The 14796-nt window shown below is 45.3% G+C and overlaps 1 protein-coding gene across 1 annotated transcript in view; it reads right to left on the bottom strand.

The window, feature by feature from the left end:
* Positions 1 to 658: 658 nt before the first annotated feature.
* Positions 659 to 14796, bottom strand: part of LOC104548738 (protein phosphatase 1H) — a gene marked incomplete at its 5' end in the record, with an annotated part of 28385 nt that continues 14247 nt past the window's right edge. The window contains 3 exons of the mRNA XM_010194842.1: positions 659 to 806; positions 6143 to 6294; positions 13983 to 14090. Coding sequence (XP_010193144.1) covers positions 659 to 806; positions 6143 to 6294; positions 13983 to 14090 — 408 coding nt within the window. The remainder of the gene's footprint in view (positions 807 to 6142; positions 6295 to 13982; positions 14091 to 14796) is intronic.

Below are 14796 nucleotides of genomic sequence, written 5' to 3'. Positions count from 1 at the left end.
CCTGGACAATTTTGCAGGTGGCTGTTTTAGCTGCAGTAAACAGGCATAGTCACACTGAAAACAACTTCAGTTTTCCTACTAAAATACAGGAGTAGAGTCTACTGAAGAGGAAGATGGGGGTTTGAAGGATTACACAAGTTGGAAGTTGTCCATAGGTAAGTCATGAATGCAACTTGTAGAAAGAAGAAAACTACTGAGTCTCATATATGTATATATAGGTATTTTTAAATGAGATGTGACCCGAGTCACCTTCTGAATATTTGGGGGTAGATTTCAGGAGCCTGTGTGGCTTCTGATACCCACTTCTACTTTCACAACTGAAATGGCTCTTCCAAGCTACATGGTAAACTGAGAAAAAAAAGTAATTCCCCACCTGGAGGGATGACAGAATCCATAATATGCTAGCAGCATTTAAATCCCATTCCTGTTAAGCACCAAAACCATTTCTATAGGGAAATTGTAATCTTAAGGGTTATCTTTAATCATATACAGTATATGTGCAGTGCCCTACCTTTGGGCAGAAAAATACCCCTCCAGCATTAGTTTTGAATAGATTACATCAACTGGAAGTGTCCTGGTCAGATCACCAAAACCACATTGTCTCTCACAGGCCCTTCCCAAAAAGATTCCCATCCTGTGACCACTCTGGATGCTCCTTTCACGACTGTTTGTTCCCATGTATCAAAGGGATGACGTAGACAGAGATGTCGTCTCCAGAGCCCAGCCTGTCGTTGGATATTCGCCAGCCCCGGTCCTTCAGCACCCCCCTGGCTCGCATCACCAGGTCCTGCGCCGCCAGCGTGTACCTGCGGAGAAGGCAGAAGAGTGCGCATCTTGGTGAGGAAAGCGGGTTTCAGAGCCTGCCAGATTTACCTTTGTGAGCCACCAGGACAACTTCCCAGTGCTTCAGAAACAGGTAGGAGAAATGCAAACCACAGCATAACCACAGAGCAACCCCTTCCAGTTCAGTGACAGCTTCTGCATCAGAATCTAAAGGTATCTGACAGGCACCAATAGATCAAAAAGTCAGTGGTTGTTTTGGGTGCCTGGCTTCACCAGTTTTCAGAAAAATATTAACACGCTTGCTTTAACAAACTGGCTTTCTAGGACTAGCCTGAAAAAATGAAGACCCAAAATAACACTACTTACTGTTGAAAACTACACCCGTGTTCACTGACACACCTGAAGGTAAGCATGGCTCAACTATCTCAGAGACAAACTATAACAAAGTCATTTGAAAGCAAGTAATAGAGCACTAAAAGCAAAATCCAAATTATACCTTAAACCAAGTAGACTAACTTGTCTGGTTTCCTTGACCATAAGAATGATTTTTAAATCTCTTTTATTCTGAAACTGAGAAAGGAAACTTACAGTTAATGCAGCCAGATTAACAGAGTCCCACAGTTCTTTCACATTTATGAGTTCAATGAACACTGTGTGAATGTGAGCTGTCACGTCCTTAATTTAATGAAATACTAAGTTTCATGTTGCTTCAAAACTTCCAGCCTGTGCTGGGCTGAGCAGTGTTGGACTTATGGGAGTTATTTTCTGTCCTGAAAAAATAACAGGTGCTCCCTGGGGGCAGAAGGATGTCAGAGCCCAAAAGGTGGTGCACAGAGAATCCTGTGCTCTGACATCTTCTCCCATATAATTTTACCTGCTGGTACTGGATCAACACCTCTGTGTACTCCCTGAGAAGCAGCTTAATGTCACATGTTTTTCTTCAACAGTCCAACACCAGGACCTGAGCTGTTTTGAATTTGGTTGAGTAGAGGCAAGCTTTTCTATCATTTGATAATTAAAAATTAATCAAACAGTTAAAAGACTGACAATAAAAACCACTTCAATATTGTGTCTACCCGTGTTTTATTTAAAGCATTAGTATCAATCTCTAAAGATGATGCGGGGGTCTATGAAGCCAAACACAGAGGCCACCAGAAGCAAAGGACACCTCTGCAGTTCCCAGAAACCAGGAAGGACAAGAAAGGTTTGCATTTCAAGACCCCCTTTTCTAGGGAGGATCCTTGGCCAGAAATGGTCTGCCCAGACCTCACCTGAGGAATGGGAAGGAACGAAATCTCCACTGATCAGAAGCAGCGTGGGGGGAAGTTTATTAAGGGAGAATCCAGGACTGCTCTAACCCCAGAAATCTGCACCAGAGAATGTATTATTATATGGTAATTTCTATCAGAGGAGAGTTTATTCACTCTCTGGGGATAAAACGAGGGAAAAAAAACCCAACTGTGTTCTGTTTCTACAATTTTGGTGCCTTCAACTCAAATGGCTTCTTCGAACCAGGAACAGATTTATTTGCTCTGCTTAGAAAGATTCCTCCAATGGAAATAAACCAACATTTGACTACCCAAAAGGTCTGATGTTAAATCCAAGTAATGTCATACAGAAGCAACACACTCCCTGCTCCTGATGGTACTGAGTGATAAAATTTCTAGCCCTCACTAGTTTCGACAGAAGATGTACTTTTAGCGACAAGAGATGGGTCCAAGGCACGAACTCTACCACACAGGCTTGCACGCACACGTGCATGCTGTCCACGGGTTCCAGATGAGTCTGCACCAATGGCAGGATGTAACAAGAAGCGCTGCCCCTATTGTCCTGATACAACATTAAATTGTATTTTCCAAGGGGAAAAAAAATCCCACACAAAGTTGCACTTCCCAGCTCCCAAATCCCCAGATCAGATGCAGGGCTAAGGAACAAAAGGACTCCACGTGGCAAGGAACAAACTGGAATATTTATTCACAGCATGTCTGATGCTGAGTGAATTTTGGCCATAACATCTTTTCCAAAGATTTCTCAGCTATTGTCAGAATTTAAGAGAAGAAAACACACATCATTCTGGGAGAAAACTTTGCCTTCCTCCTTTTTCTAATTAACAAGAGCTCCCCACATCTAAAGAGCACAAAGGAATGAGCGTTGCTCTTGATTGTGTAAAGCTTTTGTTGTTCAGTGTTTGGACAGGGCAAGATTGGAAAAAAAAAAAAAAGTGTTTTAACAAACCAGAAATTATCTCGTAGACAGACTGTGAAATACACAAGAGAAGCAAAGGAAAAGGAGCAGGTGAAGGCAGCAGCGAGGTAACATATTCCTCTCCCTGTGTAGAGCTGAATTGAAGCAGTGCTGTTCAGCCTGGCACTAGAGGAGATAGGGTGAGGCTCTTGTACCTGGAGATGAATAGCAGCAGCAGTCCATTACTGAATGCTTTATTCTCCAGCGCTGTGAACTTGGGATTCAGCTGTCGAGACAGCATTAGAAAACTGCTGAAGTAGTTTTAAAGTATCCACTTACCCCTAATGAACAGCCTCGCTGGAATACAACTTTTGTGTTTTAAGAATAAATATACTTTTTTTTTCTTCTGCTGAAGCTTTCAGTATTGATCAGTGAAAGGACTGCAGGAGAAACGGTGACAGTGGGGGAAATGTGCTGCTATCTGAGCAGCTTCTTATCTTCTCACATCCAACAGATGTGGAGCAACTCCCCAGCATCCTCATAAATCTCTAGCTAGTGGGAGAGAGTGAGTGGGGGGAAACAAGAGAGGACAGGAGGAAGGATGAGAAATAAAAGATTCCGAAGGTCAGTGGACAGACCTACATAAGTGCAGCTGAAGGAAACGGGCAAGAGTCACACTTCTCTATCTTCATACCTCTTCAGAGAGATGATGTATGAAAAGCAGCCGTGTGTCGCTACCACCTGTTCTTCACACAGGGTCTCCTTCATGCTCTTGTCTGCCACAATCCCCATAAGAAATGAGCGGGCTAACAAATCCAGCTCCACCCCAGCTTCTTCACTCCATCACAGCCTCACAGAGGAACCGCTCTCTCATCAAGTCTGCGCCCATCACCCACTGCCCAAATCCCCTGAGGCTGTGTCTGTACATCTGGGTGAGGACAGATGCGAGGACTTTGCTCTCCCTGCACTTGGAGGTGCCCAGACACATGCTGTGTTTGACAGGATTCAAAGATGTTTTTCTGTGGGCAACAAACACTCACAGTTCTGACAGTAAATATCAGCAGGAGAGAGTCCCAAGAGCACTGCCAAGGGCTGTAAGCTCTTACCCATCAGGCTATAAAATAAGCTCTAATTCAAATGGGAGGGATATTGTTCCCTCAAAGAGCTAATTATGTAACAGATAAGTACTCTGCAGCAATAAGATCTTCCTCTCTGGCTTTATTTTATTTTAATATGCTGCTGTCAGGGAGTCAGTAGGCTACTGGGTCAGGTGGATCCTGGGTCTGCTCCACAGGTAGATTCTCCAGAAGAGCAAAGCTTTACCAAACCCAGGGCCAAGTCTGACAAGTTTTCTGCTTCCCTAGAGATTTTATACTTCCAGCTGATCACCTCACCACAGACTGTGTCACTACACCCGTCACAGAACCTGACAGTTTGTGGGATAACATTTTCTTTAAATGCTGATAATACAGCAAACAAGATCTTCCTGTCACTGAGTAGTAAGAGGAATGAACGCAGCTCCACAGTCTGAGCTGCTGTGCTATTGTAAATTCATTAGTTATAGCTCATTTGGACCACTGTGAAGTAATTACGTAAAACCTCTCACACAGTACTTTAAGCCCTTTAAATATTCTTTACAACCAAGCAGCAAGAGCAATTCCACACAGGTTATTTTCATAAATATCATTGTAAACTATATGAGGGACTGCTCTAATTACCTTTTGCAAGCTGGTGTGAGAAATGTCTTTCCACTGCTATTTGTAAGCCTCTAAATGACCTGGCACAAAGTTACTTAAAAGAATAAATTTATTTTCAGTTCAGATGTCCATTCATAGACCAGGAGGTCAAACACTAATAAACATGTTTGTTCTAACTCCTAACACAGCAGGCCCAATTCTGGAGTGTGTTGTACTCATGCTGCCACATACAGGGACTAACTAATGTCCCACAGTTACTTTAGAGCTGCTCTCACTTTAAAGCCCAAGTGCTGTCAGGGTGTCCCAGTTACCTTCCTTGTTTGCTGATGGAGAACAGGGCTGACCATGTTAAGAGACCACTTAGAAACATGAGAAACACCAAGCATTTTGAGATGAGTTTCCCCATGTACTCAAGAGCTGGCACATCTAAACAGCTGTAACTTGAGCTCTCTGTGTGTTTTCACTTGGATGCCAAGATATCCCAGAGCTTATTTCTGAATTCCTGCTTTCCACCGGCCAACTGGGGACATATAAAAGCTCTTTTCCTCAATTTCAGCCCAGGGCATGGGCAGAAGACAGTGATGGCCAGGCCTGAATTCAGGAGCGACACACACTTCCCTTCCTGAACAGTCCCTAGGGAAGGATAAAGCTCTTTCCACTTTCACAGTCGTTCCTTTTACAAGCAAGAGACCTCTGATCTCTAGCGTAATGTATTAATTCATGGCGACACTGAATTCAGCAGCAGACACACTGATGGACCCACTCAAGGCAGTTGTTTGGGAACTTGTTTGCTTGATGGTATGTTTAAAGAGAGAAACCGATCAAGCAAGAGGTGATAAAGGCAGGAAAATGAAGAGGATGAGGTAGGTTAAAATCATGCAATGAAACAGAATCCAACTAAATGAAATATTCACACTTTCCACCTATTTTGTCACCACACCTGTCCTGCAGCTGGTAGCACTGGGCATCCCCTACTGCAGGCAGGTTTAAAGGTCATGGTATGACCAGGAATGCGTGGGAACCACACTGTGCAGTATTTACACGTACACACATTCAGTGAGAGAGAGGGAGATACACGCTGATGATGTCCCAGTGAGAAGCAATCTTTAGTGCTGAGGAACTACCCAGAGGAGAGTTAAGAGGAAACCTGTGACTGCTGGAGACGGAGATCTGTTGCCATGCTATTCTAAGACCTCAGCCTCCTTCAAGTTACTTCTGGACCTCATATGGGAAACAAAATGGATCCCACACCAAGTTACCGTGATCTCACAACTGCTCCCTTGAAGACTGGCAGCTCTGAGTTATAACAGCCCCAAACCACCACATTCGCTGTAGAGTTTCCATTCAACTTATAAAAATGTCTTCTTGTAAGTGTTGTGTGCTGACTGAATGTTATTCATACCATACTTTCTACACAAATACATTACCAGAAAGTGCTCTTCTGCAGAGAAGCTAGAAAATCAGGGATGACCACGAACCTGTGGGGATCATCGGGGTCACAGTTTGGTAGAAAGTTAGTGACAGCTTCTGCCACTTCTTCATTTAACAGCACATCCCAGAGTCCATCAGTAGCTAGGATCAGAACATCGTCAGGCCCATGCTCGTACTGCAGGAGGTCATAGACTCTCACCTAAAACAAAAAAACCAGAGAGACATCCCTGAAAGAGGAGACTGTCAGACTGTTTGTCAAACACTGCTGAGTCCGGCTGTGCGTGAGCAGGTTCAGTCAGGGCACTGAAATACAGAATCACAGAATTATTGAGGCTGGAAAAGACCCCTGAGATCATCAAGCCCAGCCTATGACCTAACACTACCACATCAGCTAGACCATGGCACTAAGTGCCACATCCAGCCTTTCCTGAAACACCTTCAGGGATGGTGACTCTAACACCTCCCTGGGCAGTCCATTCCAACAACTGATCACCCTCTCTGTTAAAAAGTGCTTTCTAATATCTGGCCTAAACTTGCCCTGGCGCAGCTTCAGGCTATGCCATCTCGTCTTGTCACCAGTTGCCTGGGAGAAGAGCCCGACCCCCACCTGACTACAACCTCCCTTCAGGTAGTGGTAGAGAGTGATAAGGTCCCCCTTGAGTCTCCTCTTCTCCAGGCTAAACAACCCCAGCTCCCTTAGCCTCTCATTATAAGACTTTCCTTCTATTCGAGGGACTCTACAGCACTGCTAGGGTTTGCCGAGTTTAGCCTTTGAGTCAGCAACCCTTCCTTCTCCAGCTCAGCATGGCTGTGGATGAACACAGGCAGCCCTATGCCAGGCTGTACAGCACCGTGCCGCCTGCTGCAGCCTCCCCCACCCAGCAGCTGGCTTTCAGCATCTGAGGCTCTTCCCTATCACTGGCAGGACTAGTCATATGGAAGCTGAATAATTTATTTGATGAATTTTTGATATTTTCTAATAAAATATTCACAAATAATTGTTTTCACTATTTGTCCAGATCCATTTAGCTCTGCCAGATAAATTGCACATGTTTAGAAGCGCCTATGTGGCAGACGGCATCACATTCACTTTCCTAGACCTGAGGCAGATGCTGCACTCAAGAATTACGCCTGAGCAAGCAAGTAGTTCCATGAAACAGAGAAAAAATGTTTGCCTGCTCAGTTATGGGCATCTGTAAGGGGTTCAGTACACAGAGACTGATAAAAGACAAGCACAAGAGTGAACTCCCAGGCTTATCCACACCATTAAAACGTCCACTGGCTTCACCTTGTCAGTCTGCAGCCACAGTCAGGCTGACCACTGCTGCCAGCACCTCCATTAACACCCTGCCTTTACAACAGCCTCCACCATCCTCTTCCTAACGAGGCTGGGGAAGGCTGGGAGTGGAGGGGGCACACAGGAGCCCGTCAGCTAGGCCAGAATATGAGGAAAGGTCACAGCAAGTGTTTTAAACTGAGCCTTTGGTCAAGTGTAACTCTCCTTCCAGCACACACTGTATTCCAGCTGATAAAGTGCCTGCAATTTCCAGGTTGCGATGGGGAGCCGTTACGAAGGGCTCACGGAGCACTTTAATTACCACAGCAAGTACCACAGTTTGAAAGAAGTGTGACAGCCTTGGCAAGGCAGGCAGGAGGAAATGATCATCTGTACTGAAGTTTGGAAACGGTGCACCTCGTCACGCACCCTGCTCTGGCCTCAGGCTCCACTAACAGCAGTGGCAGTCAGGAAATTTGTCAGAACAAGCATTTGGCATAACTAGAAAATATGAGCTGTTTTATTCTCCCTCCTGGTGCATTCTCCCTTAGGAGCCATGGAGCAGGCAATGCACATAAAATGCCTGGACCTTTTAATGTAATTATGATTTTATGGGACTGCAACCAGTACCGGAGGAAAAAAAAAAATCACCTAGACCTGACTGCTAATCCTTACTTGTTCGCCTTTCGCTCAAAAAGCACAAGAAGGTCATTTGTAAATCATAACCTTCACTTCATTATCTAAGGTAGCAGCTGAATAAGGACTTTGGAGAGGATTAAAGTCAAGGCAAGATACTGTCTTCATTAGCGCATATCTCCTTATTGAGACTGAGTGGGAATAGTGCTATAGAAAAGATCCCTCTATGCAGCACAGCTCTCCTCTCAAGCCCATTGCACAGAAACCAGTAGCTGTCATAGCCCCATTCCCCAAAATTGAGCTCAGCCTGTAACAGCCCAGGGTTTCAACTCAGAAATCACTGGGGTGTGCGGGGTAAATTTGCCAACACAGCCATCAATAAGCACGTGTTCTGGTCAGATCTCTTGGGTACAGGCAAATATTTGAGAAAGCATCAGGGTTAATGCTCAGGGATGCACTCAGCAGCAAAGCCCCTCGCAGGAATAACCAAGCTTCAAACATCAGCGCTCAGACAAACACATCTACCAGGGCTCTCCCACCCAGGCAAAGCACACACCACACCACGAGAGCATTTTTTGCAGCGTTGATGGGAGAGAAAGTAGGAAACCGAGACCATGCATCACTGATTTGGATCCTCCTGAAATGAACAATCTTGTCTGACTGAGGAGGGGTGCTGGAGCAGGTAAGAAACCTGTCAAAGCTACCTGCAGCCAACCCATAGGGCAAAAGGTCCAAATCTTTGGTGCAGCACAATGCTACAGCACCACCAAAACCAGACTATTTTACCACGAACATGTTAGTTTTTGGGGAAAAGAAAGAAAGAAGCAATAACTGATTTTATGGGTAATCTGGGAACAAGGTGGCTACTTCCCAAAAGCAAAAAGCTTTGTGAACTGAGCACCTCCAGAAAGGGGTCCCACTGAGAAGGGCACAGCTGTCAAAAGAGATGCAGAGAAGGGCAGTGGGGTGAGCAATAAGGGGTGCTAGGCTGGTACCCAGGCTAAGGAAAAGAGAGCATCAAGATGACAGGAGGCAAGCTTGGGACAATTTCAGGTACTATTCTTGTACACAAGGACCAGTTGGACGTGCCACAAAATGTTCACTGAAATGCAGCTTTGCCTGGCATCCGGTTACCACAGCAGCGACACATTAGGCCCACAGGATGGCCAGCACCACCAAGGCACGTGCAATTGATGCTCAGAGCAGCAGAGCTCACTGAACACCCACTCCACACACCCCCACACTGTGCAGTACTCCAGAGCGTGTTCCACGCATGCTGTGCAGAAAAGGCACGGGAGTGCAATATGGCAGAGTGTCGGGAGGATGAGGAGAGATCCAGGGAGTTACCCAAGTGCCTGCAACAGTGAGCAACCCCTTGGCACTGTACATCTTACATGATCAAAAGCAGCTCATTGCCTCCAATCGAAATTACTACTATTTCCTTTGTAACTCCAGAGCCAACCTTCCCAATGACTGCCTCCTTCCTGTAGCTGTATTTCGGGAAACTAAACAACAGTGAGGTTTAAGTGATGCTCTGTCTGTGACAAAAGTTTGTGCAAAGTTGCACACACTGCAAAACAGTATTGCAGAGCCCTGCTAGGGCAGGTGACGGCCAGACACCAGCTGGCAGTGCAGGGGTTTCCTTACCTGGTGCTGCACCCTTGACAAATTTCCTGGCAGTTCCACCCTGAATCTTCAGTCCTTCCCTCATGATTCCTTGCTTCTGCAGCCAGATGTCAATCCTGATAGTGCCCCACAGAACTCATGTCCTCTGCCCCAAATGCCTTGGGCTACCAGTGCTCTGTCCTCTGCCTCCTGTGTTGTCCTGAGAGCCTGACCACCAACTCCTCCCAGTCCACCAGTCCCTCCTGTGCTGCCCTGGCCAACTTTCCCGCTCTTTAACATCTCTCTGGAGCATCAGGGCAGCTCTCAAAGGAGACGAGTTTGGTCACCATACTTCTAAGATCCATTGATGTCTGCCTTGATGTAGAGCAGCTGACCTGTTAACTACCTAAACTTGACTTTAGTAACCATAAAAATGTAAGAAGTCAACTATAAGGAGCACTGGAATCTTGGTAGCACAGACATCCATGACAATAAGCACCGGGTTACACTGTGTGTTATGCTGACTGGTACTTACAGAAGTCTGCTGACAGGTAACAGTGGATACACACTGCTAGAGCAGTCACACACGACATCTTTCTGAACGTGTGTTATGCAGTTTGTCACTTAGCGCCTTTCTTCAATCCAGGTATTTGTTTCTCATCTTGCTCACTGACGTGTAGTCAAGAGCACTGAGAAAAATGCTCCGGGCAAGCAACGAACAAACAGGTGGGCCAGGTTTATATTTACATTTCGAATGGATCCACCCACCAGACAAAACCTGCATTTGGCTGCCAGAAAGGACCACAGCAGCTCTGCAAAGGCACCGTGGCTCGTTTGCCAGGCTTGTTTTTCAGAGGCAGCCGATGCGAGTCCCTGCGGCCGCAAAACCGCTCACAACAGAGTGACAAGTGAGCCCGCAGCCACCTGAGGTGCTCCTCGGCTGCCGGCCCCGGGGGAATTTGAGCCAAACAACAGCCTGCATTCACTCGCCTGCACTATTGATCAACTTGGCTACTGCAATAAATTAAGCCCTTTCTTAATTGTATCATCCCTTTTTATGTGCAATGTTATCCAGCGCAGCTTCACTGGCGAACGACGAGATCTTTCAATACCACCCTCCAAGTAATTTATATGTAAATAATAAAAAGCGGGTCCCAACATCGCTCCCTGCAGCACTCACCAATTAATCTCCTTTTAGCTTTTTACCGCCACCCTTTGTTTCCTGCCCTTTAGCCAATTTCCAGTAGACTGTGCCAACTTTCCACTTAGTCTGTAGCTTCATATCTTTTTATATTAATAACCTGTGATGCAGAACAGTTTCTCAAACATTTCCTGAGAAATCAAAGTGCTCCTGCAAGACCAGCTACTGCATTTGTTATTATTTTTTTAATTCTCTGGTAGACACAACCCTGAAGGACTTCAAGCCACTGAAGTGTGATGTTTGCTTCTTGAAACCACCTTCACTCCCTTTGATCATACTCTCCTTTCTCCATGTATTTGCCCTGCTTGTTCCTTTCAACGGTGTAATTTCTGAAGATTTCTCCAGAAGGCAGACATGAATCTAAAATGGTCTCCTTTGACACATTTGTGGAGTTGTCAGAAAGATTTTACTGACATAATGGAAGGAGAAAAATGCTCCCTCATTACCTCCTTACCATTTGCCTTGGTGGTTGGCTTTGGGTTCATCGCTGGGAAGGGCCAAACTCTGCCATCAGAGCCCTACCTCTCCCACCAAGTGGCTGAACTGCTGTCCAAAAAATTTCAGGATTAAATTCTGCTTTTCAGCTGCAATGAGGCGGCTCTTGCTGAGCTTGAAAAAGCAGAATTTCCTGCTGAAGGCTTTCAAATGAACTCTTCCATTATGAAAAATAAATATTTAATTCCATGCCAGAGAGCCTCAGCCATAGCTTGGTCTGCTTTGTGCTACTCCAGTTCATTATAAAAGGCTCAATTCTCTAGAGCTCACCAACCTGCAGAAGTCCTCCAAATCTGGTCTCATAACAGCTGAGCCACTGAATCCTGATTATATTTGTCAGTCTTGGCTACATGACTTCTCCTCCCATAGCCTGGCACTCTATCAAAGTACCATTTCGCACCACCCTCAAATTACTTTTCTATGCCTACTTTGTGCTGTAGACTCGGGGACGCTTACCTTTCCTTCAGCTAAATTTTGTTGGCCATGGCATACCAGAGCTTTATCGCACTGGAAATAAAATATTCTGAAATCACACCACATTGCCCTCAACTTTGGAAAGGACACTGTAATTACAGCACAGAAACAGAAGCCAGAGGACTTGGATCCTCCCTCTGTCACGACTCACTGTGCACCTTAATTTCCTGTGCCTTCCCTTTTCCAGGTCTGGAAACCAGACGTTGTGCTTCCCTACCTCTACATAAACAATTTGAAATCCAATGCTGCACAAGGGCCAAATATGACTGCTGCTTGACGCCTTTCCTTCCAAGTGCCAAGCTTCCCAGATGGCAGCACAAAGATGGTGTTTCTTAATGCCAGTTTCTGTGCAAGGTGCACTGTCCACATATGGACAGAGTAAGTCAGAGAAAAACATGAGGTGATAAAGCCCTGGGTTTCTCTCTCAGAAGAAAAGGAAGAGATGGCTCAGAGATGGAGGTGCAATGGAAAGCAAGTCGGAGCATATGTTACTTTATAATAAAATCCAAGGCTTTTTTTTTGCCAGTATCTCTACACTGAGGTGGCTGGTGCTCTGTCTTTCCTCCTCCTGTCCCAGTACACTTCTGCTGAATTTAGCTGTGAAGGCAATGTGGAAACAAAGCCAATTTTGCTTCCTTTTTGCGAAGCAGTTAAGAGATCCTGAAATGTGGATAGCATATGAACTGGATGTCATATTCCAGAATTTGAACACGTACAGACACTCCACACAAATCAGAAAAGCCCATGAGAAGCTCTGGTTTATACACACAGACAAATACTGCAGCAGCAATTGGCAGAGATGATACTGTGCTGCAGCCATTACATACCCCAGAAACACTGGATCTCAGCATGCCAGAAAGAAAAATAAATAGGTAGAATTGCATCATTTCACTGGCACTAAACAAATCCATCAGAGTGATGAGGGCAGAGCTGCTGCCTGCCTGGCTGAGAACAGCAGGAGGTCCCAAGTGAGGCATACCACACAGTCAAAGCAGGGACATGGAAGGTACTGGACTGACAGCAAGGAAATGTGAAGAAGGAGCTGTCTGTAGACGTCCCCCTTTTTCTTCAGGTCCAGAATCAATCAGCACTTTTTAAATTTTTATTTTTAAAGTCTCAAAGATGTTCTAAGCAAGGTTAAATTAATAATTTGGTTCCTTCCTAGCATTATGATGTCATTTGTATAACAATTTTCATTCTCTTGCACTGCTACAGCAAGCAACAAATTCAAGGTCAAATACTGGGTACAGTTAAAACTCCAGCAAGCCAGCTGACAGTGGACAGCATTTGAATCACAGAAGCAAAGCCTCCTCTTTTTGTGCTGCAATCAGATGGTTTGCCCTTGCTTAATATTTTATGAAAAATATGTGTCATCTGTTCCTTGACGTAGGACCAGGAATGCAGTTACAGAGGGAAAAAAAAGCGAGGTTTGCATGTTTCTTGTTAACAAATACATTCAAATCCCTTTGGAGGGCTTGATATCCTTCAGTACAATGTCTCTGGTGGTCAAAAACTGGAATTGTTTGTGGCGAGGCAAGTCAAAATGATGAAGGCATTTAAAGCTACCTCTAACACAAATACTGCATAATCCCCTCATTATGCCATCATTTGGGAATGCACACTGCCATTCCTGCCATTATTTGGTGTTTGCACAAAACCATCATAAAGAATTAAGAACTGGAGGTAAAGAGGTGGACAGATGGAAGCATAAAGCACTCTTCCAACCGCTCTTGGCATTTTCCTGCTTAAGAGCTGATTTGGTATCCTCTGTGTAATGCACGATACCACCCTACCGTGAAAGGCATCCAAGTGCTGCCTTCTGGAGAACTGAGATTTACATCAGCTCCTATGAAGGCAGCGTGATCTAGGCCTCAAGGGGATCTGGAACATGTGAAGGCGGGGAGAAATGGATCTCTGTCACGCTGAAGGACGAAGTTACAGGATAACTGTAGACCAGGGAGTGAGAAGGCATCAATGCTCTACCAGGGATGTGGAGCAACCAGAGCCAGTGCACATAGCTGAGGAACTTATAACACTCCTGCTACTATGTGGATGTTACTAGCTTGAGGCCATGGGGAGGAGCAGTGCATTACATGGACTGGACCACAGTCAGAATGGGCAACTTGAGAAGAACAAATAAGCACACTAAGTAAATTCATTTCTCTCCCACAGATCAGATAGTTGAACCTTGGCATTTTACCTCAGGAGATGAGGACAGGAAAGGTTTGATGTATATATTAGAGTCATGCACTTTGAGGTCATGGTCTCCCAGTCCTCGGGTCACTCCAATTGTTGCCATAACCCGAGCCTGGAAATAAAGAAAAGCAATTGAATAAAATCTTGCTACATGCACTGCATCAATAGGGGAAGAGACAATACTCCTACTCTGTAACTGCTACAGCTAGGGATTAATTCCCTTTTCTCTCCCAGAAACTCTAGATTTAACACAGCTAATCAACTTCAGCACTTTTCACATTCACGTCATCTCCATTTCCCTCATTATTTCAAGCTTTGTATGTGTCCACATCCCAGTCTGCATACACCTATCTTAGATTAGGACAATCTGTAAGGGACTGGGACTACGGAAACCTAACCCAGCCGCCTCACTGTCCCCAGTCTACGAGAGCATTCCTTCAGCAAATTATACTGGTAGTAAACAGGTTTTATAAAAACGATGAGGAGCCTAATTACTCACCCGCTTCTTCCTATTGACGTATTACCATATGCTCCTTCCACCAAGGAAGAGTGCCAAAGGCCACCTTCAATTGCTTAACACGCAGGTGACAGTGGCACTGACCACAGTGCTCTCCTCTGTGGAGAGCCGGTCCAGGGCAGGTCTGCTGTTACCTCAGGTCTACCATCTCCTTTCCCAGTCACCTCCTCTGCAACAGCTGTTTCCCCAGAGGTGCTTGGCATTTCTTCATTAGCGTTTCTCCAAGGTTTGACCAGGCTGACTGCCTCAGGGGGAGCCTCGCTCTCTGCACACATCACTTCCCCCAAACTCTAGTTTAGCT

The sequence above is a fragment of the Mesitornis unicolor genome, unplaced genomic scaffold (genome assembly GCF_000695765.1).
Source record: "Mesitornis unicolor isolate BGI_N332 unplaced genomic scaffold, ASM69576v1 scaffold18451, whole genome shotgun sequence".
NCBI lineage: Eukaryota > Metazoa > Chordata > Aves > Mesitornithiformes > Mesitornithidae > Mesitornis > Mesitornis unicolor.
The sequence above is the reverse complement of the archived record's forward strand: the minus strand, read 5'-3'. Positions and strand labels throughout refer to the sequence as shown.